This window comes from Artemia franciscana, chromosome 12, assembly GCF_032884065.1.
Source record: "Artemia franciscana chromosome 12, ASM3288406v1, whole genome shotgun sequence".
Classification (NCBI taxonomy): domain Eukaryota; kingdom Metazoa; phylum Arthropoda; class Branchiopoda; order Anostraca; family Artemiidae; genus Artemia; species Artemia franciscana.
Genome location: NC_088874.1, coordinates 3,160,341 through 3,188,282, shown reverse-complemented (window position 1 = coordinate 3,188,282; position 27,942 = coordinate 3,160,341). Strand labels below are relative to the sequence as shown.

The 27,942-nt window shown below is 34.1% G+C and overlaps 2 protein-coding genes across 15 annotated transcripts in view; one reads left to right on the top strand and one right to left on the bottom strand.

Moving 5' to 3' along the window:
- The window catches only part of LOC136033585 (microtubule-actin cross-linking factor 1-like), a 136,004-nt gene extending 121,193 nt beyond the window's left edge, over nt 1–14,811 (top strand). For 8 of the 14 annotated variants that reach the window (XM_065714349.1, XM_065714340.1, XM_065714342.1 and 5 more), the window contains 2 exons: nt 641–11,605; nt 13,683–14,811. The gene's annotated coding sequence lies outside the window, so the exon portion shown is untranslated. The remainder of the gene's footprint in view (nt 1–640; nt 11,606–13,682) is intronic. The other 6 variants (XM_065714353.1, XM_065714352.1, XM_065714350.1 and 3 more) reach the window with 2 other exon arrangements.
- Nucleotides 14,812–22,391: 7,580 nt separating this feature from the next.
- Nucleotides 22,392–26,070, bottom strand: LOC136034167 (uncharacterized). The gene is made up of 2 exons (XM_065715349.1): nt 26,025–26,070; nt 22,392–23,302 (listed from the first exon to the last, which is right to left on the bottom strand). The coding sequence occupies exons 1-2, from the start codon at nt 26,068–26,070 to the stop codon at nt 22,392–22,394; spliced, it is 957 nt and encodes a 318-aa protein (XP_065571421.1).
- Between the last annotated feature and the right edge of the window lie 1,872 nt (nt 26,071–27,942).

Below are 27,942 nucleotides of genomic sequence, written 5' to 3'. Positions count from 1 at the left end.
TTTTCTTTCCATATTAAACAACATTCCATTGTAGTAATCACGTTTTCCATTCCAATGTATAATCTTCTTTCCTAATATTTCGAATGTATTTATTTTCGATTTTAATTTTGCTTAAAACTTCCTCCGTTTAATAGTAATTAATTTTATTGAACAAACTTCCAAATCGAAAATAATTTATATATGAACACATTACTTAACTATCAATCATCTTCATAATTGCTCTTCACTGATCCACTTGCAGTTGATCCACCTCAATAAATATTCAATTCATGCTTTGAAACATTAAAAAAAATAAAGGCATTAATATTATTGTAAAAATCGTTTGTTTATATTCTTTAATCATTTTTTTGTTTATTCTAACTGTAAAATTCGTTGATAAGCGTTAGAATAACTTCAGTAGCATTGCTAAAATCACATTTCAAATCTTCTTGTGGATATTTACATTCATCTACTGTCACTTCAATTCTGTCGTTGTTCAAATGGGCTATTCTAAGATAGTTGCTAATCGAGGGAAATATAATAGACGTGCACTCGGTAGACTATATGCTACATTCTGTGATCATTCTGTCCTTTATCTTTCTGGTCTTTATCCCCTTCTAAAGAAAAAAGATGTTCATCCGATTCGGCCTTTTTATTTCAGATATTGTAAATTTTTACTTTATCTCCCCCCTTGGTATAGCAATGGGGAGATAATTCGTAAGTTTGATGTCCCTGATATAAGTGCAACTCCTGCATGGAAGTTTTTTGGAATCAGCTTTTTATCGTTTATCGCCTCATCATTCTTTGGTCCGTCTGTTCGGTTAATCTCATTGTAGTGTAGTTTTTTTCGATTTGTAGTGTATTTTATTTGCAGTATGTTTCATTTTTTTTTTCTTTTTGTTAATTCACAAGTGCCATAACTTGTTATGACGTAGGTTATAAATAAATTATTATTATTATATGGTCAAATACCTTATTGTTTTGCGTATAACTGTTATCTTCTTCAGATTTCAGAAACAAAAAAACTATTTTATTTGTATTATAGAGTTCACTGACTGCCCTTATGTTAATTCTTTATCTGTTTTATTGTCACTTTTATAGTTATTACACACTTTCAATCTTAATTCAAACGAGCCTTCCTTTCCTACTGCTGATATTAATTATTCTTGCTTTTTCGTTAATGCAGCTTCTAATTGAATTGATATGGGTAAACTTGAATATAATACTAGTAGTACTGGTAACTGGGATGTAATGCTCGTATATCATATCTAATATATTGTTGCTGGTCAATATTGTAATTGGATAACGGAATATACTCAAAACCTCCCTGTTTACAAAATCCCAGGAATATCATATTTCTCTTAGATCTTTCCTAATGACATCCTCCCACCTTATTTGCAAAGCTCCTTCTTTTTGTTTTGCCAGCACGCATGATCTTCAGAAATGTATTATCTTTGTATGAAGATATTTGTGAAATTCTGAGATATTTGTTGAAATTCTTAAACAAATGAAATGACTCAATTGTCTGAAATAAGGACTACGAGCTGTGATTAGCTCTTACTTTATTTTGATTTGACTTCTTTGTTTGCTATAATAAATTTGTTTAATCTTTATTAATTAAGCTCGGTAATTTACCTAGAATTTAGAGGTTTTTAGGCTTTTATAAATGGTAGTATTTAATCTCATACTAAATTATTATACTCAGCAATGTCATACCCAGCGCATTTTGCAGGAAGTTTGCATTTGCATAGAGTAATCTGAGGCTCATCTTCTCTAGATGATCTGGATCTTTTTTATTTCTTTGTATCTTTTATAGTCTTCGTATCTTTTTATTATTCCTTTCATCTTGCCAAATTCTCATTAACATTTCATTCAGCTTCTTTTCATAAGTCTTCTGCTTCTTCTCTTAAGTTTTTTGCCTCTTCTGAGAATTATTTTTATAGCTATTTCATATTCTCGCTGAATTTTTTCTATCGTTTGGTTTTTGCTCTGCATTTCCTTCTGAACTTCTTAAATTCTTAGCTGTCTTAAAATTTGCCTTTTTATTGAAGTATTTTGCTCTGAATTTGGTTGCATCAATCTGATTTTAGAAGGTAATAGGGTATTGGATCCTTCTCCTAAAACAAAAATACAAAATTTAAAAGAATTTTGTTGGACCATGTAAGGAAAATGAGACGAGTTAAATTGATTTTTCGGAAAAAAACAATATTTGAAAATATCAAACAAATATCAAACTGGTCAATATCTAGGTCAGTGTTACAATCAAATATTGAGAAAGCAGTTAAATCAAATAAAGTTCTTGTCTTGACAGTAAAACTATTTTAAGCCATTTTAGTTACATGAAAACAAATACAAGAAAGTCTCATTGGGAAGAGTAAGATATTGGTTGAAATCCTGCTCTTTGTAGTTTGTAGTCTTTGTAGTTGTGCTCTGTCTATGCAACTAAGCTACTCCACACCATGAGAAAGAGACGACAGGGAAGGAGATGACGAGCTTATCAAAAACCAATCAGAAACCAAAAACTCAGAAAGCAATGTGTTGACTAGCCAAAACAAGGAAAATAAGGGCTTGAGGGAATTTTTCTGAAAATAGCGACTTCTTTAGGGACCAGTGTAACCATGGAAAGCAGTCATCTGGTTTTTAAGACCTAGAATTTTTTAATGTTTTTTCTTAAGTTTTTCTAGTTTTTTTTCTCAACTGAAGTAAACACACCAAAGAAAATGAAAATGAGCTTCAAAAAACTTTTCTTCTAATAATAAGGGCCAAGATCCCTGATAGTTAGTATCAGGGGTGAACAATTATCTTTATTAGTAAAAAACAAATTACCTTCAAAATAACTTCGACTAGTTGTAGAAGGGTCGTAAGTATTTCTCTGTCATTTATCTTAAATAGTTCTAATATTGCCAATCCTTGGAATAAAGAGCCATCCATTGCGAATGAAGAGACATCCTCAAGGCTCCCACCCATGATGACGTCGCGTATAAGCCAAAATGCTTGAATCCTTAGACCAAAACTTCCATGGTAAAATAACTAAACAAAAACATGCATTAGAAAACAAATAGTAGCTAATGGTCACTTTGACGAAACTATTTAATAATCATAGGCTGTGGATTCAATTTATTCGTCAAGGCACTTCTTATAGAAAGAGTTTGCAAAACAAGGCGAATATTGACAGCCAATTACTCAGCAAATTTGAAAGGTCCAGGAACTATGTATCTTGGTATACAACCCCCACCCCCCACTCATAGCCGTCGGGGCAAAGTCAGTAAGTTAGGCAATTCATTCATTACTTACAAATAGTATTTGCTATTGAAAAAGGTGGTGTTTTTTATTTTTAGTAACAAAAAAGACAAAGAGCATTTTTTCTGGTCGAATTTTTGACAAGTTAACGGTAACATTAGACGATAAAACTAAAGAACGATGCGTAGCTGCCAGTTTCAGAAAAAAATGCCTTACACAATTTCGAGTCCATAAGAGATAGAGATACAAAAGTAATGAACACTAGAATTTAACCCTTCAAAACCAGGTTTTTCCAAACAAGTCTTTGAGTAAGTCTTAAAACTGAGGTTTTAAACCTGAAAATTAATTCCTCATGTTTGAAAAAATGGCGGTAAACACCCCAAAAAGTCAAGTGATTTCAAAACAACATCTGGTTTAGCACATCAGAAAACTCTACCTTTGAGGTTTCAAGCTACTCTCTACAAAGATGTGGAATTTTGTATTTTTCTGACAGAAGGAAGATCGCGGATACATTTTCATTTACTTGTTTTCCAGGGGTGATCATATTGAGCCAATGATCCTAGGAGATTATCAGAGCTCATTTAACGGAAATCTAAAGCTCTAGTACTCTCTTTAAGTCACCAAAATGATCGGAGGCCACTTAGCTCCCTTCACTCGGGCCCTTTTTTCACATCAATCCAATCAAAAATTAAGACATTCGTTAAAGATCTAATAACTGTGCTTTTGGTGATGGAAATAAGGCTCCACAGTCCTTTAAGGAAAGGGCTGTAAGCTATGTAATCTGTCCATGTCATTCACATATAACGATCAATTTATAATCGTCCTTGCAGCAGAATTTTTTTTATTTTATTTTCATGACGGCATAAAAATTATGAAGGTGGAGGTACCATCAAGAAACTTACTAGGAGAAGAGATAGGTGATGCCAAGAACTTTGTTTTTATTTACCTTTAAATGGTAACATTCTGTTTTATATAGTCATTTTTTCTATATTAATTATGCAGTTAATGGGAACGAACTGCAAGTAAGGAAAGTCTCATGCTAATAGTGACCGAAAATCCAAAAAAGAGGTTTATATTACAATGAACATAATAAGGAATTGCATTTTCATGAGTATTCATTCAAGGGTAGATTTTCCGTGGATATGGGAGGTAGATTTACCGGTATTTTTTGAAAAATGAAAATAAATTTTAAATCAACCAGTTTTTTTTTTAGCTGTAAGTAAGTACCAGTGTTACAACCTAATGCACTTTAGAGCGAAATTTCACTTACTATCCCAATTTCTTTCCTAAGGCTGCTGAAACACGAGGGCCGTTTAAATGAAATTAAATTTTGTTTGAAAATACTAAAAAACTTGAGCGTTTAGCGAGGTAGTGAGGACGGGCAGCTTTCCTCATTTACGCAATACTTGCTGTTTGTTTCAAGTTTAAATGTTATTCTTTACTTTCAGGTGTTGTTCTTTATTATTTTAACATGGTACAAGTTACATGCTACAGCCCTGCGCTGTAGCGCAGGGCTAGAAGTCCTTAAGTCTAGCTTTGATCCTTATTGGTCCCTAAATCAGTGATCAGGTCTCTTAAGATTTTTTCCTGATCAACACTCTTCCATATTAGGTGAATATCTTATTGGGTTCCCATCCACTGCCTGGTGTGATGTGGTGCTATTTGAGGGATTTTTGCCCCTGTTTGTAGCACTGAAGGCTGGACTGTAAGAATTTGTTGCTTGCCTGATTCTGGTTGTTCGGGTCATTTTTATAATTTACTTCGTGAGAGTTTAACAAGAAAAAGGACAATATAATGAGTACAGTAAACTAGCCTTTGTTTCTTGGTTTTATAAAATAGACAAGACAAGACTTTCCTCTATCAGAGTAAAAACAATGCTGGTTGTAGATATGGATCTGATCAAGATAATCTTGACTTCTTAACATCTTTCTATTCACCTCTCACCTTTATCGTAATATAATTGTCTATAATATCAGAAATTATAATTATTTTCGCAACTGATTAATCCTGACCTATATGATACATAAGCCATGAAAATATCAATAAGAGAATTCACAGTTCCCAAGGGAATTTTTACTCAAGTTTCAAAATAATCCGCTTATTTATAATTCATTTGGTCACTGAATTAGTTATTATGAATATATTGGCTACGGGTCAGGTAGTGACGATAATCCTTTACCAAATATCAGTTACAGGTTCAATCCAAAAATAGGTCCTCATACCTTGAACTCTGAAGTTTTGAAGATATTCTTTGTTCGCACATATATTGTGTAAATTAGATTTTGCTAAACCAAAAACGAGTAGAAATGAAATCAAATTATTCCACATGCCTTTCCAAGACAAGAACATAATTTGCACTGGTCTTTGGGAAAACATAGGGGTTGTCAGCCTTACTCATGTTAATTTCTACTTATTTTGAGTTTAACTCGGTTATTTATTGTAATTTATGTTCGTTTTAGGTTTCATTTATTTATTGATGGTGATTTGTTGTCGTTTTACGCTTAGAAAATTATTTGACTTTATTTCACCTCATTTTTTGTTTAATGAAGCTCTTTACTTTTCTTTGAAATACTTGTTCTGTGGAAAAAGCCTTTTTCAAGTTAAAAGTAGCAAATATCTCATAGCTACTTCCCTTACATTACTAGAATATGACTTAAGAGGAATCTCTCAACTTTTCCGGCACAGATTCTGAAAGTCATCTGAAAAATCTTTATCGTCAATGCTCTTAATCGCATGTTGTTAAATTCCGGTTTAGCGCTTGGAAGCTTTTAAATGAAGTTAGCTATTTACTAATAACTAATAATAAATATTTACACTATTTCAATTTAATATATAGTTGGTATTTTGGTTAGGTTATTTTTGGTTACGTATTTATTATAATAATTTCCGTTATTCTTTGTTGTAGTTTCTAAATTTTGTCCCTAAACTATTTTATTTTCATCATATCTTGCTATACTTCGTTACGATTAACTTAACTTCATTTCTCGAGTGTGTACCATATAATACGGAAGCACCGAAAAATCTATAAAAACACACTACTTTCTTATATTTATTTTTGTTTCGTTTTTATGAGTCGGACAAAAATTTAGGTTCCAAACCCCCCAAATAACCCCTGCATAGGGCCCTGGAAACACCCCAGAGAAAAAACAGCTTCATCAGCACAAATAGTATATATATTTTTTCGGGAAAATAGGTATCCTGGAATATTTTCGCAGAAAAAAACGATCGGGATAGGTCAGAAAATTCGTTAAGAGGCTTAATTAAAATTAAATTAAATTTACAACGGGTGAGAATCAACAACCTGGACTTTCAAATGAGACAAGACCCAAAAAACAATTTTTTTTAAGTATTATAAATTATAATTTGTTGAAGGAAAAGATATTTTGTCCCACCACCTAACAATTAACAAATCGACAACCTGGATCGTCATATAAAACTAGACCAATAAGGACAGCTAAAGTAATGAGTAATGGCAAATTGTCTGAAATAATGAATGTCCAAAATGAAGAAGAAAGAAAAATGAGGTTAGACGATAAGCGACAGCGGGGTCAAAAGGTGCCAAAATTGGAAATAATAGTTAAGATAATTGGGTTGGGAATTTGAAACGGACAAGGTCATCAATGCTTACCATGCCTTTGTTAAAACAAAAATTGAGCTTCGGCGACGTGTATTTCCTAATGAATAAAGACGAGCAGGACAAAAGAAACTTTATTAAACAAACTTAAATTAAGTTTGCACTTAAGAAGCAAATTAAAGAAACAAACTTTCATTCAGAAGATGAATCGTCTTCTTTGTTCTTCATCTGCTTCTTCATTTCCTTAATTTCCTTCTTAAGTGCCTCATTTTCCCGTTTGTACCGGTTTTTTTCATGCCTCTGGTGCCAATACCATGTCGCCGGTACAGAACCTTGGGTCTTGTCACTACTATCTGTATCTTCATTCTCCTAAAACATGAAATAATAATAACAACACACTAAACCTAAAACGGTTATCTATTTTTCGTATATTCTGGGAATGACAAGTTTTTAGTTTTTCAACAAATAGGCGAACGTTTTCAGTTAAGGTAGAATCGATAAAGCGATTAAAGTGTTGAGCAGATGTCAATAAATAGCACAGAAGATCAAGATGAAGTTGACCGTGAAAGGGAGAGAAAGCGTGCAAGATTTTTGGAGAGATCTTGTGTTATTAGGTTGTTTTCTTTCAATAATCTTGACTCCGATTTCTTGTGTGATATTACGAATAATAGGAGCATTCAGATCAAAGAAATGATTATATATATTTATCTGCTACTTTTAGGTAACATAAAAGTAAGAATGTCTGAGGAACCAGCTAAAAAAAAAAAAAAAATTCTCAAACAATCTCGCCTATGTATGTTGTGGTTTAAATAAACTTGATGTATTAACCAGTTTTTAGTTTTTCAACAAATAGGCGAACGTTTTCAGTTAAGGTAGAATCGATAAAGCGATTAAAGTGTTGAGCAGATGTCAATAAATAGCACAGAAGATCAAGATGAAGTTGACCGTGAAAGGGAGAGAAAGCGTGCAAGATTTTTGGAGAGATCTTGTGTTATTAGGTTGTTTTCTTTCAATAATCTTGACTCCGATTTCTTGTGTGATATTACGAATAATAGGAGCATTCAGATCAAAGAAATGATTATATATATTTATCTGCTACTTTTAGGTAACATAAAAGTAAAAATGTCTGAGGAACCAGCTAAAAAAAAAAAAATTCTCAAACAATCTCGCCTATGTATGTTGTGGTTTAAATAAACTTGATGTATTAACCATTATACTTAAAGTTTGCAAACTTATTTTAGCAAACAAAAAGAATAGCTTATTTATAATATTAGCGAATTTGTATTTTGCTTGTACTATTTAAACCTAGTAAAACGAATTTCTTTTCAAGCCATGAATCTCATTTATTAAAATTCACATGATGTATTTAAGAAAGATCTGACAAGTAAAACAAAAATTATTATTAAGATAGGAGACTTACTTTCACAAGATGAGCGAAGCATCCCGACTGAACCACCGATTCAATGTGACACTGATATCCCGCAGTGATGTTACTAAGAGTCCAAGCAGCTTCATTTAATAGTCTTAGCTTTGACTCAGGCCAATAAAAGGAACAGTCAATTTTAAAGCCAAATTTCGGCTCAAACGGCTTTAACAAATGGGCCAAGACTTCTAACACTCCTTGAGACACCACAGCATTTGTCTATAACTCGTGAATATTAATCAACTGTTCTTAATTTCTCTTAATCAAAATAAAATAATACAGTTCAAATATTTAAGGAGAAAAAGTTCAGCGAAAGAATAATACACTCCTCTCTCCCCTCCAGTCCAAGCAAATCAGTCCTGGTGAAGTCCTTCTCTGAAGAATTACTTCAGAAATTCTCTGAAGCAATGATGCTAGGACTGTTTTATAAAGATATTAGTTTCAATGATCGTATTTTAATGTGAGATTTTTATATTCTTGTAATTTGTTTACTGAGGACGGCCCTTGGACATAGGGCCAAAATATTCATTTAAAGTCCGCACTGCACTGTCTTATAGAGCATACTTTTTTATTGTTCTTCTTATATTTCGGTGTTTATGATGGAAATGCAGTACAGTCTTCGTCACTATTTACATCATTTTCAATTAAAACAAGCTGTGACTTGGCTGCGTTTCAGTCGATTTCTTGACAGCGGAGGGATGTTAAGGGCTCTGTGGAACACTATACTTCACCAATAATATAGATTTTCAATCCTTGGGCGGAGGAGCTACCACAGAGGTCAACAACACTTTGTTTTTTTTATCATCCATGTTGAATATCCTTGTGTGATTCCTATTCAAACTAAGTGCAATACTCCTATAGTTCAGCAATCAATTAGAGATTTTTTGTGATTCTCCTTAAAGAAGATGGAACATGCATAAATTTGAGCTAATGGATTGAGGGTGGTAGAGGCTGGAGAGGAAGGGTAGCTTATACAAGAATCACGAGCCCACTTTCCTATGACCTGTAGGAAGAGTGGTTGTGTTGCAGGGACAACGAGTGTACCATTTGCTTCATATCGATCATACCGATCGTAAATGTGAGCATGATAGAGGTTCAGAAAAGGTACCAGACATCTATGCTAATATGTAAAGATCTAATGTAAAGAGCGAGGTATTACCGAGGGGGCAAACCTCATCATATGCATGATGAAGATACACCAGTATAGAAGTTCGTTACATAAATTAATTCGTAAGGTACGGTTATATTTTGTTCCTAATATAGATGGCGATAGGGGAGCTTGTTTTTTTTTTTTACTGAGGCAGCAGCTATCTTGCTAGCAAAAAAATTATTTAGAGCGTGTTCCACGTGAAAAATCAAGTAACTTTAAAGTAATTAGAGAAGTTACTGAAATTTTACGTTCACCAGGAACGGCATTTGAAGTAACTAAGGTCTTATTCATATAGAAAAAATAATGGGACCAAGATTTTGATAAAAATTTGCTTTAGACTCATTTAGTCTGAACTTAGAATAACTTCCTGCGCATAAGTCCTTGTAAATATATTAGCTAAAGCCACTGACCAGTAAAGGAAACTCTTAGAATATTTTGGAACTGACGTTGAACTCAGAAAATTTAGATATACTCTAGGGGTAGGCCTATATGAATAGGATATTCTAGTTGCATGTTTAAACTTGTTTGGCTTGGGTATAGTTTGAACAACCTAACCCCTTGCCAAGATAGCAAAAAGTAGCTAAACTAGAATTGTACCACAGTTAGTATTTTCTGCATTGTTTACTGATGGGTTAAGCTAGCCTCTATATTTTAGATTTGACCTACTGTGTAAAATCGACCTCTTTGTTCACAAAAGGAAAAACAGAATGTTGCATAAATAACTTAATGCTAAATTCATTATGGAAAAGCATTAATTTTGCAATAAATTTGTCGGTATTAACTAAGATTTGATTTAAATATCCTGTTTCTATATTAATTGCAGTACATTAGTGTCTGAGATAGTATACAGTAGAGTTGATTATTGAAAGTTTTGGGAGTAGGCCTATCACCTTCTGACATTCAATTGAACTATTAAGGTTAGAATTTTAGACTAGGCTAATTAAGATTTCTAAATGATGGCCTTTTCACTAGGCTATCTTTAAAAGTAATTGAGCTTGCTAATTGATTTTTCAGTAATGGATCTAGGGTCCAACAGTAGCATCAAATGAGAAGGAATTCCCCTAGATTTGGCAAAATACTTAGAGAATTTTCATCGAAATATATATATTTTGGTACATCCATCAAGGACCCCCCCCCCAAATTTTCAAAATATATTTCCTTCCGTCTTCCATCCACAGTCTTGTGAATTAATGCGATTTGTGAACTAGCACAGCAAAAAGACTTTAGCTTTGTCCTGGATTTTGTATTATTTTATACTTGACTGATTTTAGCTTATTCATAGAAAATTGTAAAGGTTTCATGTCTGCATTTTTATAGAATTTGTGTTTTTTGTTTGTTTGCAGAATTTTATAGTATTTGCTTCTGAGTCGGTTAAACTTGTATCAGACCAAAGGTATAAGCTATATTAAAAATGTCCATTTTTCATGAAAATTAAAAATGTTTTCTTGGGCATTAATTTGTGAACTTGGAACATTTAGCTGTTAGGGCAATATGATTTTCAGAAACTTTTTTAATAACCAAATCAGGCTCATGCTTTGCCATGACCTAAACTTAACAAGAGAAATAAACATATACTTGTAGGTAGGATTTAATTTAGAGTAAAGTGGATGACATATTTAGAAATATTCAGTTCACCAAGTTTAACCTTCATAAAGCAGAGTAGTCACAACACAGTTTTCCGTTTACAGTATTTGCTTCTAATTAAATCGAGGCTTTCTTCGAGACCACAGTCCAAAATAAAAATGATTTATTCAAAGCCCGATAAAGGAACAAAATTTTACAGCCTCCATCAAATATTCCAAAATTCATGAAAAATATAGCATAGAGATGGGTGCATAAAAATTCAATGACTGATTTAGGATTTTTCTGTGAAGTGAAATTTCTCTCTTCTGATGGCTGTTCAAAAACTGTTGTTTTTGATAGGTAGAAAACAAAAATAAGAGCATATAGACTTTGTATGCATTCCTTCCATCTCAAATACTAGATACTCTTCAAAACACTCATTATTATTGAAACAGATATCTTACAAAATCCTAAATATTGAATAACTTGAGAAATTCAATGGAGTGTCTCAGCTAGAAACAATTTCAGATTTTACTGTTTTTTTTTCAAATCTTCATACATTGAGCTCTGTCAGTGGTACATCAGACGTGGCACAACATTATTAGTTCTACAGTTGCTTATTGATGAAATGATGGATACTGATGTAGAATCAAATGAAGATGAAGAATTGATGGTGGTAAGTTGTAATATAATATTCAATTTATTCTTGCAAGCTATTCATTTTCTAGACACAATCTTGTATATTCAGGGATGAACAAAGTTCCAAAGTTGCCAATAGCACAATTAAACAGAATTCCAATAGCTGCTGACACTTTAGCAGCAACTGCCAAATAGTATTACTACTTAGCTACCCCATTCGTTCTTTTGTAGGGTATATTATAAATGAATGTTGGAGTGGAGATAAGTATTATATTGACCAATAATTTGTGATTTCTTTATATTACATAGAAACAGTTTTTTAGGACTGAGAAAATAGGTTCTGAATTTATTTAAAAATATATTATTTTGTTTTGCTACAAAGTCATTTATTGTTGTAACCTGCGATTATGATGTTATTCATTATCTTGTATACAATCATTTTGAATCTTTATTTTGATTTGTATATTTGAAGAAACAATTCACCATAAATATAGACCAAATAACCCAATAGTAACATTTTGACTAAATACCTGACAGCCTGTACAATCAACAGGTCTCTTTTTGTTTCCTGGCTTTTGGCTATGGTCTGTTTTACGCTTTCTATTTCGCTAATTTTGTTTTGCTGGTTAAATAGCAGATATATTCTTTATTTGACTATGTTTTTGACTTTAGGCTATTTTATGGTTTTCATTTAGCTATTTTCTTTTTTGCCAAGAAAAAATCTTGGTTAAATAGCAGAAATATTCATATAGACTACATCACCTATCACTGTCTTCGTAGAATCAACTTTTTATTTCTTGGAATTAATTTAATAATTTTATTGGAATTAGTTAAATAGCAGATATATTCTTTATTTGACTATGTTTTGACTTTAGGCTATTTTATGGTTTTCATTTAGCTATTTTCTTTTTTGCCAAGAAAAAATCTTGGTTAAATAGCAAAAATATTCATATAGACTACATCACCTATCACTTTCTTCGTAGAATCAACTTTTTATTTCTTGGAATTAATTTTCTCAGGTTAGGCATTAATAAATTTACTCGTAGATAAAATTGGCCTGCAAAAATTAAAGTTTTGAAAATTCCATAAAGTATTTTGCCCAGTTTCATGTTCTTTGATATGTTAATTCCAAAAACTGTCCCCATTTTTTCCTTGTCAGGATTTTCTTGAAAAATACATATTATCAATTTTAGCACAAGCCCATTTAAAAAGAAACATGTTGCCCAATTTCTTGTGTATTATCTGGTAACATTTATTTTACCCAAAGCCAATAATTTTTAATTTCTTAATATTACATAGAAACAGTTTTTTAGGACTGAAAACAGTTTCTTATTTTATTTAAATGGCCCTTGTGTTTCAAGAGTTGCTCTTAAAGAATTGGGACAAAAGGTCAAACTGTAGCATAAAGAGTAGAGTATTGTGAAGTGGAAATCAAATCATATAACTTTTCCTAGCTAGAATTTCCTCTTTGTGGAGAATTTCTCCTGCAGCAAATTCTCCCATCATACATTTTCCCCCCTCAGAAATACATTGATTAGCATCTTATCATTTTGGTTATGGATGCAGTTGTTGGCTTGTTACAAGATTACAAATTTCTGATGGAACATAAACATCAGCTTGCTTTTCTGAATTTACAACAAATTAGCGCAAACACAAATACTTAATTTGGTGGTGTCCATTGTAATTCTAAGTAACTTGCAATGATAACATTGCATAATACAACTTTGTTGTATTATACTTTATCTCTAAAGGCTCTGTTTCCAAGATTTGTCAGGGGCTAGTAGCTACAGTAAATTCTTCTAAATAGATTATTGGATGTGATCAAAAATTGTCCAAAAATTAGTTATCTAATATGAATTAATTTCTTTCTGTTGTAGAATTTTACAGGATTTGTAAGAAGACATAAAACAAAGCTCTTTAGAAATTATTCTGGCACATATATTGAATTATAGGGGTTAGATGATGATGTGAATCTTTGATTTCATGTAAATTGTGTGGCCAGTAACTTTTGAAAAATGAATCAGGATTATTAATGTTTTTTCTCAATTATCAACCACTTATAGTTCTCTTTAAGTAATATTTTGCTTAGCTTGTACATGATTTTTGTTTTCTAGGCATGTGTTACCGCTGGAGAAGTGAATGAAAATATTTATTTATCAAAAATAAAAGGCTTTTATGAAGTAACAATCCGGTTGTGAGTGACAAAGAATTTAAGTCTCACTTCCAACTAGAGAGGGGAACAGCTGAAGCTCTGCTGCAGAAAATTAGCTCCAAACTGAGAATTAAAGGGGTCAATTTTGAGCCAACAATATGCCTCACTTTCAATTGCTTTATGGGTATGGTCAACCCCTGGCAGCTATAGATCAGTCTCTCAGAGCTTTATTGTTTCAAAATCTTCTGTTGCTAGAACTTTGAGAAGAAAGGCAGATGTCCTTATTGGAATGGCATCTTCTTTAATAAAATGGCCAGAAAGACAGCATGCTCAGAATGTAAGGGAACATTTTAACAAGATGTCAGAGTTTCCGGGGGTTATTTCCTGTATTGATGGAACTCATATTCCAATACCAGCTCCTACTGAGCATAGTGATTCATATGTGAACAGAAAAGGGTACCATTAAGTACAAATGCAGGCAGTTTGCCAACAAAATTTAAAGTTTACAAATTGCTGTGTTAGTCAAGTTGGCTCAGTACATGATGCTCGTGTATATTGACTTTCATACCTGGGGTAAGATATGGAAAATAATTTAACAAACTTTTCACCAGACTGTCATATTATAGGAGACAGTGCTTATCCATTGAGCCCATATCTATTAACTCCCTATCGAGAAACAGGAAATTTAACTAGATACCAGCAGAACAACAACTTCAGACACTCATCTACAAGAATGACAATTGAGAGGACATTTGGCAAACTGAAAGGTCGTTTCCGTCACTTACAGTTTTTTCCTTCCCCAGAAATTGCATTTATATATAACTCAGTGATTTCGTGTTGTGTATTACATAATATTTGTGTGAATAGCAGTGATTTGATTCATTTTGATGCTGAAAAATACAGGGATCCAAGTTTGCCTAATAGTAACTTTGATGTAAGAATAGTAGAAAACCAACAGGAAGATGGAAAAAGTAAACGTGACCATAATGCTGCAAATATTAGGCTTTCATTCCAAGTTACTGCAACATAAGTATTTATTCCTCTTTTGATTTGTTTTCTATGTTTACAAAATAAAAAGTTTTCAATCATAACTTTGGAAACAGATAGGTCAAAATCCTTAAAATGTACTTCAAGCATAAGTCATTTCAAAAAAAAATGTATATCATTCTAAAGATGAGGTCGACGTTGTGCCACCAAAAGGTCGTAACTGACAATATTATAATTTTACAGGAGACAGAAATTTTAGCCTTCGAAGTTGCAAGCTTGCTTGATATTATTAATATTTTCGTACATTCAATGAAAATAGCAAACTTATACAGCACCATTGTAAAAAAATCTCTAGCCCCCTTGCTTTATAGACTACTGCTATTTACGACCTTTCGGTGGGACAAGAATATGTGCCTATAGTCACTTAAGACCCTCAATAGGATATCTAATTTTAATAAAAATACGTTGTAATGTGCACAAATTAGTACTCTGCTTCATCGTCAACAACCTGTTGATCCACGTCTTCAACATCAGGCTCTTCTTGAGCATCTCTCACCACTTTGGAATATGGCAGATTTTTGTAGAGGTCATGATGGATTCGGGGAATAACTAATGAATTGCAAGGATCCTGCAAATCCTTGTACTTGGCAGCAGCAAGAGGCAGACGCTTTGGATAAGCTTTCTTGAGCTGCAGTTCGGACTCAGAGGCGTTTCCACTTCCCATTCTAATATCAAACGACTTAAAGTTCGATTCAAAATCATACTTGAAATAAACCAAGCTGGGAGCGTCTTTGCAGACACGAATGTACTTGATCTTGTTCCTAAGAACATTAGTACGGTCGGTTGACTTTTTCTTGTTCTTTATCAGATCTTCTCCAAGCTGGTGAAAGTCCGACCAGTACTTATGATCGTCAATAACATTCACAATGTACGGAAAAGGGTTGATCCGTGCTAGAAGGCAGATGGTCCGCCAACCCTCGATGGTAAAAACTGGCACGTTCTTGGCAGCCCGTTCAATGCAAGTGTGCGTTGTATCTCCCTCTTGCTGCGTATGCCCAGATTCTAGAAAAATATGGTTTATTTCCTGGACATTTGGCAGGGTCATTATCGAAAACACATACATAGCGACCATGAACTGGTTCCTAAACTGTCCCCCACAACAATCGGTCACAAAATAGAACTTTCTCACGTCACCATTTGTTTTCATTAGGTTGAACAGAAGTATACAAGTTTCATTTGAACCCCTCTTGCCATAAGTCTGGTCCCACAAATTGCAAATACCTTCCCTTGAGTTGAGGTCGTACACAGTTAGATTGTAGATGGCCAGTTTGCGCTTATAGAAAATTGGTCCAGCCTCCAACTTTGGTGTCTCAAGCACTTTCTGCAAGTCAACATTGTAAAGCTTTGCTGACTCAAAGCCTTCTTCACACTGATTTATTTTTTCTTTTATTTCATTTTTCAATTCTCTTGCCCTTTTAGCCCTAAGAAGATGTGCATCATAATTTGCTTTTTCACCTTCTTTTTCTGCAGGCAGCAAAAAGTTCCACCTAGTGCAAACTGGACACTGATCTTTCTTGGGAACATGAAAAGATCTGTTCATTGTTTTGAACACTTTAATGTACACTTTTCTTGATGCTGGTCTTCTTCTTTCTTCGACACACTTTTCGAGATACAGTCTGTATAGCTTAGACAAGTTAAGTTGCGCATCCAAATACAGCCTGGTTGAATTTGCTCGACAGTAATGGGAATCGACTGCAGGGAAACTTTCAGTGTGCTTTCTGATAAAATCAATTTGTTCGTGAGTTGCCCTTTTTTTTGAAGTTCTGGGGGCTTGTCTCAGCCCTCTTATCTGAAGAAGCAGTGCCTGCCCCAGAGGTATTCATAACACAGTTTCTGACAAACTTTTCTCCAAGCCCTAGGGCACCAAGAAAAAAGGCTTTACACACCCCTTTCTTTTCACCTGTGACTGTTAGAAAATATTCGAATGTACTTGTTCGCCTATTTGTCTCTCCCGTCTTTCTCTTAGTTGAGCGTTTCACAACATGCTGCAGTATGAACTGTTTTTGTGTATGCATATTCCCATGTAGTCTTCCAAGCTCCCAATAATCGCTGAAAGATTTCTGAATTTCTTCCTCGCTTATGCTTCTACATGAAAAAAACCTGCATTTGCAGGTAATTTTCTTCCACTGACGTTTTTCCACAGTTTTGTTAGTTTTCTGTGACGAGTATTCTTCCCCTGCAGCCCTCTTCCTCTTCCTTGTAAGGTTAGTTTCTTTTGAAGTGGAAGAGACCACCACGACCTCAATCACTTGTTCTTCAGCGTCAAAAACTAAGGGACAGCTACCATGGCTTGAAGATGCATTTTCTGTTACAAGTACTGCAGGGGGTATACGTATACTTTCCGCGATAAGCTCTGCTTCTGTCTCATTTCCCACTGATCCAGAAGGAGCATCCGGGTCTCTAGCAGATATTTCTATAGCTTCTTCTTGACTAGAATCATCACTTTCAGGCTCAGGCTCGAGCTCAGGACGCCAATCATCACCATCACTGCCACCTGAAAGGTCTTCATCTGATATGTCATCGAGATGGTCCAAAATGTCTTTGGTTGATAACACTCGGCGAGTCATGGAAAATCCCTGGAATGGCAAATTTAGGTCAATATGAAAAAAAAAACGCTGGAAATTTAATACTTCGTTTCCATTCACTTAATATAAATCAAGGGAGAGTCTCAATGTTTCGAAAACTGGGTTGGCTTTTGTGCATAATGAAGTGAGTGGGGGACAGGCACTTCTTCCTTTGTTACTTGATGTGAGTACACACATAAGCCAGCCCAGTTTTCTGAATACTGACTCAGACTACTGGCAGGAGCTCTCCCTTGCTGTAGGTAGTAGACCTTGTTAAGCAAGAGATAAGGTTCCAGTTTAGCAAGGGTAAAATCAAAGGTATTTTTGCTCACAGCCTATAGAGATTTTGCTAGGCTACCTAACACGCATTTGAAAACATTTGTAGGTACTCCTGATCTTGCATTTGCACATATTTTCTGGATAAAATGCAAAATAATTGGACAAAACAGAGGTTACCAGTAAGGCATTATCTGGTAATACCCAACCTTTTCTTGTAGAAAACTGAGTTTGCATAGGTAGGTTATTCAAGATAAAATAAATACTATAGCACCTCTTACCTCGGATTTCTTTTGCTAGCCCAGAATTTATTGAAAAAACTCCTTTTCAAGCATAACTGTGGACAGTAAAGGAAAGGTCGCAACTTACTAATAGACGTAACTGACACGATCCGACAAAAACTGATCCACCTAAAGGTCGTAACTACCACTTCCGACCTTTAGGTGGGACAAGGTTTTCACACATGTCTTTTCAACGTTCTTAGTTGGGACCTTTCAGTTTCATATTTACGTACTCTGGGCACAGAATATGAAAAAGAAAAAAAAACAGATAGGAAGCTGCTGCCATCTCGTTTTTGAAAAAAATGTCAGTTACGACCTTTAGGTGGCACAACGTCGAGGTAAAAACATTCCTGTAGAAAAGAAGCAAGACAGATGAATACAGGAACACATACCATCTAGGCCCATTAAATGTAAGATACAAAAGAAGAAAACTTCAATTATACATCTGTTCTTTAAACAAGCAGGAGGACAAATTTAATCTCACTTTTGAGACCAGGTGTAAGACTAATTTTTCTGGGAATTAAAACAATAAATCCCTGGCTTATCTGTTGACACTGACAGTGAAGGGAATAAAAACATTTATTCTGTTCCATTTATGTGTTCAAACATAGCCTGGACAGTAATTTGGATATTTTTTGGCTGCCCTTGCAAGCTTTTACTACATAGTCCAACGTTATTTCAAAAACAAATTTAAAGAAATTTTTTAAAAAGAGCTTAACGCCCATTGAAAATGACTTCAGCAAAGCTTAAATCCTATTTGAGGAGTTTCAGGCTCATTTTAAGAATTCTGCAAAATTATTTTCATACTAACATCTAACTATAAAGAATAAGGAAAACAAAATTTATGCTGTGAACTACCCAAGACTACAAATTTACCCTAAAAACAAGCCTATAATGAGTCGTTGTGGTCTCCATGAATGATTCAAATGGAACTAGTCCCTATTTTGGAAAGGAGCATGCAAAAGGCATCAAGTGATGTGATATTTTTTCCTGGCTGAATTGTATGGAAAGGTAGGCCTATAAATAAAATACTCCAGATGATTGTTAAGATTATTAACTATTGTTTCTTTTTCTGGAAGAACAAGGATTCACTGAATAATTGCTCCAGGTCACTATCACACAAATATGAAAAAAAATAGAATACATACTGTATTTCTAATTTACTTTCTTGGAAATAATACATTCAACTAATTCCTTACTGTGATTGTTTACTGTTCCTTGTTCAAATAATATTAAAAAGTTTATTATATTTAAGTTCATTTATTTTTTACATTGATTAAAAAAAACTAAAATAAATTAAAATTTTTCAATGAGCTTTTGAAGTAATTCAAGCGCAGCACTCTTTTTTTCAAAAGCTAAATCCTGCCTTAAAATACATTCCTTGCGACACTTATTTGTATCTGCATTCATTTGTAAGATTGTCTCTGCCACAGTAGGTTTTGAGGCAATTTTATTTTGTGGTAGAGAGGATTCGCTGTTAACTCTCCTCCTCTTACTGGGCCCGAACGCTTTTTAAGAAGAGCATGGATTCTCCGTCCGTTCAACAGCTGATTCAATAGAAAATTCAGCAGGGGTAGGAGAGGAAAAATTCTCTTCAAATGTTGTCACAGTGTCTTTTAAAAATACCATTCCTGCCCCATCTTTCAACAGCAACTGGCTGTATCTGTGGTCTATCTCCAACATAGTCTCATTATTTTGTAGTACTCCCACTTTATATTCCCCTCACCGCTTGTCCCAGCTTTGTCCTTTTGAATTTCGTATTGATTTTTTAGATTGTCATATTTGTTCTTGCACTGTAGATCTGTGAATGGATGCCCATTTTCATGCATTGTTCCCTTCACCCCTTGCCAAAACTTGATATTACTGGTAATTTTCTCCTCCCTTTCTGGACAGATTCCTATCAGGAAATGGTACTGTGAAGGTCCCACTTGAGCTTTGTCTTAGTGTTGATAACTCTAATGTCTCTTTCCCTAAAAAAATAAATAAATTATAAGGCAAGTTGATTATTGGTAGTCAGATGTAGTCTGTATATATATAAAGCAGCTGTTCAAACTGCTGCATTGGGATGGATTACCCAATAAATCCAATAACATGGCTGTTGGTTTGGAAGGAGTGACAGTTCTTGTAAAAGAGATTTAGAAGTACAAATTGCTAGCCTTGTTAAGGATTGGACAGAAAGACAAAGTCTTTGGTTTCCAAAAACAAAATAACAATTTCCATTTTGCTTAACCTGAACTGTAGCATTCCACTATGCTTGGGCTTAATTCCCTGCTGTGCCTGTACCATGGTTTGCTTACATAATGCTTGTACTGTTCTTTTATGTTGCTTTATTTTAGAGGTAGCCTGGGGCAATAAACATTTCAAATTGTACAGTAGTTCTTTAAGTACAAAGGTTAAAAACTAGTCAGGAGATTTACCAAAGATTAACACCAATTTTTAAAACAAACATTTACCTAAAAAACAATAAAAGATCTAAACAGTTAAGAATAGTTATAATCTTCCTGCTACCTATAGCAAAAATAAATTTTTAAATCATAAGTATGGGATAATATTCACTTGGAAAGTTAGAAGTAAGCATGTATGCCACAAATTCATTTATAGACTTAGAGATCATCTCCATTTAGCATTTTAAATAGCAACGAAGACCACACTGCCTATCCACCAAAAACTCCAAAGCCAAGAAGAACAACAGTTTTTCGCACTGTCTTGAAAAATTCCCCATTGTTCTTCTTGCTTTTGGTGTAGGTGATTTAGCATTTTCTACTGTATTGATTATGAAATGCGTCATAATTTTACTGTGTAATGTTATTGACAATGGCAATTCTAATTATGCACTTTTCATTTACATTGAACACCCATTTTCAAGATAATTCTGTAGGTCGTTCAGAATTCCTATAAATTTATATTGAAAGTAACATTTTACCATTAAGATTAATCTGAATAATAATTGCTATTCTTGAATTAGATTCCTATGGGATGTGGTTTGCTTTTTACTTATTTGCAGCTATTGTTGTAACAATGTTTCACTAGTCAAATGGCTTTATTTCTCAACAGTACAAAATTTAAAATACCTAAATACTGACTAGAAGTTTATTGTGTAACAACACTGAATTTGAATCCTTAATATCAAGGTATCAGATGTGCCTCTTGAACTTTAAAAGTTTTCTCATTGCTAAGTAAATTAGAACAGCCTAAAAATTAATTCCTCATGTTTGAAAAAATGACGGCAAACACCCCAAAAAGTCAAGTGATTTCAAAACAACATCTGGTTTAGCACATCAGAAAACTATCATTGAGGTTTCAAGCTATTCTCTACAAAGATGTGGAATTTTTTATTTTTCTGACAGAAGGAAGATCACGGATACATTTTTATTTACTTGTTTCCCAGGGGTGATCAAATTGAGCCAATGATCCTAGGAGATCATCAGAGAGCTCATTTAACGTAAATCTAAAGCTCTGGTACTATCTTTAAGTCACCAAAATGATCGGAGGCCACTTAGCTCCCTTTACTCGGGCCCTTTTTTTTTCACATCAATCCAATCAAAAATTAAGACATTCGTTAAAGATGTAACAACTATGCTTTTGGTGACGAAATTAGGCTCCACAGTCCTTTAAGGAAAGGGCTGTAAACTATGTAATCTGTCCATGTCATTCACATATAACGATCAATTTATGATCGTCCTCGCAGCAGAATTTTTTTTATTTTATTTTCATGACGGCATACAAATTATGAAGGTGGAGGTACCATCAAGAAACTTACTAGGAGAAGAGATAGGTGATGCCAAGAACTTTGTTTTTATTTACGTTTAAATGGTAACATTCTGTTTTATGTAGTCATTTTTTCTATATTAATTATGCAGTTGATGGGAACGAACTGCAAGTAAGGAAAGTCTCATGCTAAGAGTGACCGAAAATCCAAAAAATAGGTTTATATTACAATGAACATGATAAGGAATTGCATTTTCATGAGTATTCATTCAAGGGTAGATTTTCCGTGGAAATGGGAGGTAGATTTACCGGTATTATTTGAAAAATGAAAATAAATTTAAAATAAACCAGTTTTTTTAGCTGTAAGTAAGGACCAGTGTTACAACCTAATGCACTTCAGAGCGAAATTTCACTTACTTTCCCAATTTCTTTCCTAAGGCTGCTGAAACACGAGGGCCGTTTAAATGAAATTAAATTTTGTTTTAAAATACTAAAAAACTTAAGCGTTTAGCGAAGTAGTGAGAACGGGTAGCTTTCCTCATTTACGCAATACTTTCTGTTTGTTTCAAGTTTAAATGTTACTCTTTACTTTCAGTTGTTGTTTTTGATGATAGAAGGTAATAAGCTTACCTAAGCTATGGATGTCAGGTGATTGATTTTTCTTCTAACGATAATCTCGACAGGACCTGTGCCTGTCATCATCAGGCTAATTCAAATTTCTTGCCAGAAAGTAAAATCACTAAATAAATAAAACTAAAAACACTGAACAACACTAATGATGAGCCGAACCTGGAGTTATTGTTGTGCCATGGCCCGAATTTTGGCAGAGGCGTTGATGGCTGCTGTCCTAGTGGATCTTAAAGAGATTGGGCCCTTAGGAAAGGGGTGGAGTTTTTTGTGAGTTTTCAGTTTATGGGTGATTGGTTCCCAAATTTCGCTAATATGAAACTCCCCATTGTCTTTATTGATGGCTGGTTTATTTTTAGCAATTTCCAAAGCTTCTCTGATTTTCTGCTTTAAGAGTTGTGGGACAATAGCAATAAGTTGGGCTTGGTCAAAGTTAATGGAGTGGGAAGGGTTTTCAAAGATATGATGGGCCAATGCAGAGAAATTATCTTCCTCCTTTAGCTTTGTCTTTTTAAGGCAAGCATCAATGGAATCAGCATGTTCTTTTAATCGGTGATTTAGAGGTCTCATGGTACGACCTATATAGGTATCACCACAACTGCAAGGAATCTCATATACCCCTGGTGGATCTGAAGTAATTTTATCCTTGCCTTTGTTCAAGAAGGAGGAAATAGTCCTTCCAGAGGGAAAAAACACCTTAAAGCCAAGTTTAGTGAGTTTGGAGCTTAGAATGGCAGTAATGCCCTTGATATAAGGTAACGACAAAAAGGGTTTATCATCTTCAATCTTAGGAGCGAAATTCTTGGTAATTCCACTCATCTTTCTCCTGAAAATAACCTTGTCAATGACTTTTTGGGGGTATCCGTTACCTATCAGAACATCCCTTATATAATCAAGTTCAGCCTTCAGCTCAAAATCAGAGGAGCCCACCAGAAATGCTCTATCAACCAATGAATAGGCTACAGAATTTTTAACTATAGGGTGGTTATAGGAGTCATATCTCAGATATCTATCACTATGATTTGGCTTTTTATGCACACTCAAGTCCAACCTAGTTTCTCGTTTTGTAATGAGGACATCTAAGAAGGTTAAATTGCGGTTATTTTCAAGTTCAATGGTGAACTTAATATCTGGGTCCTGCTCGTTAAAAATATTGAGAAAGGATCTTAATTTGTCTTGTGCCCCATAATTTCTATTTTAAGTTTTAATCTTGTTCCTTTTTTTCTGATTTCATAGAATTACTAACTGCTTAATCATAGGTAGCGCTGTAGCGCAAGGCTAGAAGCTCTTAAGTCTAGCTTTGGTCCTTATTGGTCCCTAAATCAGTGCTCTGGTCTCTTAAGATTTTTTCCTGATCAACACTCTTCCATATTAGGGGAATATCTTATCTCTAAGTAACCTTGTTCAGTTCAAAGTTTTCTTGTTCAAGGTTTAATAGCCGCAAGATATTTTTCAGCTATTAATTTCAAACGGTGCGACAATAGATGCCATAGATTCTAGGGAAATTACACCTTTACTTAAAGCTGTTGTGACTGAAAATCTAGATATTTGTCAGTTATTGATTTCAAAGGGTGCTACAATAGATGCCATATATTTTATAACTGAAACACCTCTACATTATGCTGCTTTTTATGGAAAACCAAAAGCCTGTCAGCTATTGATTTCAAACGGTGCTATAATATATGCTTCAGATTCTAGTAACTCAACTCCTTTACATCTTGCTGCACAGAACAGTCTTTTGGATGTATTGGGCTACTAGTGTCCAAAGGTGCAGGCCTGAATTCTTTAAAGTCCAATAATGAGACACCTTTAATGCTAGCGTTTTTTTCTAACCGCTCAAGGGTAAGTGAATATCTTTTAGAAAATAACGCAGTTTTTCATCCGTACACGTTGAAATCAATTTGCCGGGATATAATAAATAAAAATGTATAATAATGTTTTGGAAATTCCGGAAATTTTGAAAAATTACCTAACTTATGAGGAAGAACTCGTAAGTATTAAAAACATCTTCTTTTAGGTATTTTTGCGGAAAATGCTCTTTTTGATAGTTTCATTTAATTTTTAACGGCAAATTTGCCCCTCCCCCTTAGATTTTGTAAGTTACTAATATTCCAACCCCTTTACATTTTCGTTAATTGACGCCACTGCTTTTACCACTTGCCAAATAGGGCATTTTGTGAAGAATTTCATGGTTAAAACATCTAAAACAGAAGTTTTTATTATGAATGCTGTGGCCATAAGTAAATATTGTTTCAAGCATAGATTAAGATTTTCATCATTTTTATTTGGTTGTTATGGATTTTAAGCGATTGCAGTGAATTCCATGCATCTTGCAAAATTATAATCTAGATCCCTGCTTTCTTAATTAGTCTACAAGATGATTAGTCTGACAAAATTGATTCCCTTTGAAGATTGATCCAAACATGACTCCAAAGAAAAGTAAAGATATTGGGGGCCTAGAGATCCCAACGTATATAAGGTAGCGGTTATTCAAGTTTTCTAAGTATCTGCTTGATCTGTCTTTGTGCTATAGAAGTTCGATGGCTATTGCGAAATTCAAAGTTGCTGACCAGAGGTCACCGTCTCACCAGACGTATAGCGAAACATCCAATCAAAAAATTCAGGGGGAATTTAAATAATTCGATTCACACATCCTTAAGCAGTGATAAATTGTGTTTTTCCCTATGCTCTGTTTTGTTATGTGTTTAATTGTGACGGCTTTTTTAATAGTTTTTGATAATCTACATATTAATTTCTACAGACAGATGTATAATATAAAATTTGAGACAGATGTGTAATTAAATTTTTTTATAAAACTTGAACTTTAGGTCTTTTAGTTCTTTCTCGATACTATTCTTTTCGTGGTGCTGGTGCCAGTACCAGTGGGTCGGCACGCAAACTTCGGTCTCAAACTTCCCCTAAAAAAAAATTAAATGAAATTGACAATGTACAGTAATTGAGACGCTTATAATTTTTTGTCGCAAAAAAATTAAATTTAGAAAAAGCAAACATCCAGATTTAGGGTTCGACTAACATATCGGCCGGTCAATATTTAGGTCAATGTTATTATTGGATATCCGAAAACAGTTAAATCAAATGAAGTTCTTGTCTGGACAGCAAAACTATTTTAAGCCAGTGTAAAACTATTTTAAACAGGAGAAGAGTAAAGAAGAGAAAAGAGGAACTTTTTTTGCTCAACAAAAATACGGGAGGAAAGTAAAAAGAGAAAAGGGATAATTTTTTGGCTAGACAAAGATACAAGAGGAAAGTAAAAAAGAGACAAGAGGCAATTTTTTCGCTCATCAAAGATACAAGAGGAGAAAGTAAAAAAGAGACAAGAGGGAATTTGTTCGCTCAACAGATACACGAGGAAAGCTGAAAAGAGAGAAGAAGTTATTTTTGCTCAACGAACATACAGGAAGAAAGTAAAAAGAGACAAGAAGTGATTTTCGCTCAACAAATATACAGGAGGAAAGTTAAAAAAAAGACAAGAAGTAAAAAAGCACTCTCACTTATAGATTTCATTTTAATATGCCCCTTTTGAATATTTTACAAAACTCCTTCTATACAAAATGCCTTAGGAAAACAATAAATAATAGGCCTACACTGTGCCCATGTCACTGGTTAGTTAGACAGTGCTATTGCGCTGCCTATGATATGGGGTTTCCCTGTCTCATATAATCTCATATTTTCTGTCTCATTCGCTGCCTATGATATGGGGTTTTCTGTCTCATATAAGGAGGAGGAATGCCCTGGGCAAGATTTCTTTCGGGAAATCTTGAATGATAACCAGTACACTACTCGCAACTGTTGGGCCGGATTTGATCCCTTTCCCAAAGCTTGGCATTTCTAAAGTATTTTTATTGCTTAATACTTCAGCAATTTTTATGTCTGTATTGTTTTTACGCTTCTAACAAAATGTGAAGTACGGGACCCGGAACACCTATCCACTGGCAATTTAAGTACAATTGTATTTCTGGTATTACGGCTCTTCTGTTCCGTTCCCGCTCTCTTCTGCATATGAATTGTTTTTAAGCATTTGTTAATTGTTTTATGAGTTAATGAACTAAGGTAATTCTTATTACCTAACCTAACCTTTAAGACATTACTTGGTACACAAATTACAAAATTGGGACTTATGTTATACTCTTCTGGACTTCATCAACCTCCGTGTCCTTGATTTAGTATCTTGATTAGTATCTTGATTTAGGCGATCTGTTAATTGTTGTGGATCTTGTTGGTGTCTTCGTGAGTATTTGGTGGGTGTACCTTCTTAGCTGAATACTGTGTCTTCTTAGGTCTACACAGTCAGTTTTCTAGGGCTAGGTTTGCATTTTGGAGAGCCCGTAGTTTGTTTTCAATCTCATCAAACTTGGTCGAATGCTGGACAAGTATAGAGTCGTGAATTTGAGAAACAATAGAGTCAATTATAACTGCACTATTTGATAATCCAACTTTTTCACGTACTTCTTTTTCAATATCATTTCGGATATTGGATTTTAGCGTGTCCAAGTCCGATAAAGCAGAATTTATTGAATTCGCCGATGTATCTGGTAAACTAGAACCACTAATCTCGAGATGCTTATCAGGAAAATCAGCTAATTCGGCAAAACCGTTCGCAACGCCTAATTCATTTTTCTTCTTGGCCTCCTTTGAAATGGTAACAAAGGCCGAAAGCTGTGAGGCTGTTGTTGTCACGATTTCATGACTTCCATAACAAAATACAATATAGGATATTTTTTTTTTCTTGGCCTGAAATATATCCAACACTCGACATGGCCATGGTGGATAGTTTTTGAATTTTGCTAGAACAACAGCATCCTTTGCGAAGTGAACCATTGAAATGTATTATCAAAAATAAAAATCTGCACTTAACTTTGAATATGTAGGCCCACATGAGCTTTACAATCACCTTATAATCGGTCCAATCAGTCTTATAACGCTTAAAAAAGCTCTAGCAATCAAGCCCGCACATCCAAAGATCGTATCCAATTTCACTCAATATCAAGTTCATTAGCAATTTATTATGTCCAACATATCATATCCAATTTCGTTCAATAGGTCAATGTGCTTTTTTAGGAAACAGGTTTTGAGAATGCAATATAAATCATACCTAGGTCCTTTCGCTTTGAACTATGAATGATAACTTGTGAATGATAACTTGATGAAGATGCTTTTTTTTTTAATACAGTAGTTTATAACTTCTTTGTCCATCCTCTAACTTTGAACAGTCATCAGAGAAAGCAATAAAACCTATAACAGGCAACTTTTACTGCAAAAAGCTTGTCAAAAATGTTTATTTCAATTCCAGTTTTAATATTTCCGATTGATTCAGAAATTTTTACTTTTACTTTCCTTTTGTTTCTTCTTATTCAACTAGCCAATTCCAATTGCCGCTGTTGAATTTTGAAACAGTTGCCAAGCAATTTTGAAAAAGTTGGCGCGTAGCTCACTATATCGCTGATACTGACGAAAAACAAAATCCCTACAGGGAAAGATAAAAAATTCTGGAAGCTGCACCAAACACCAACAAAAATCCTTGAATACACCATCAAAACTGAAAATCCTGAATATCTCTATTTTAGTAGGGAAAATCCCTTAATATCTCAATTATCCCTGAAAAATCCCGTATCCCTTTTTAGAGAAAGTAATCCCGCGGAAGGCCTAGAAATCCCTCAGAAAGGGATAAATATCTCAAAGTGGAAACACTGAACGGAAT

What these genes read in the sequence shown, in the direction of transcription:
- LOC136034167 (XM_065715349.1), bottom strand. Translation starts at nt 26,070, where the DNA reads ATGCCAAGCTTTGGGAAAGGGATCAAATCCGGCCCAACAGTTGCGA. An exon ending in ATCCGGCCCAACAGTTGCGA is followed by an intron (nt 23,303 to 26,024) that starts GTAGTGTACTGG and finishes TAACCTTCTTAG; the next exon opens with ATGTCCTCATTACAAAACGA.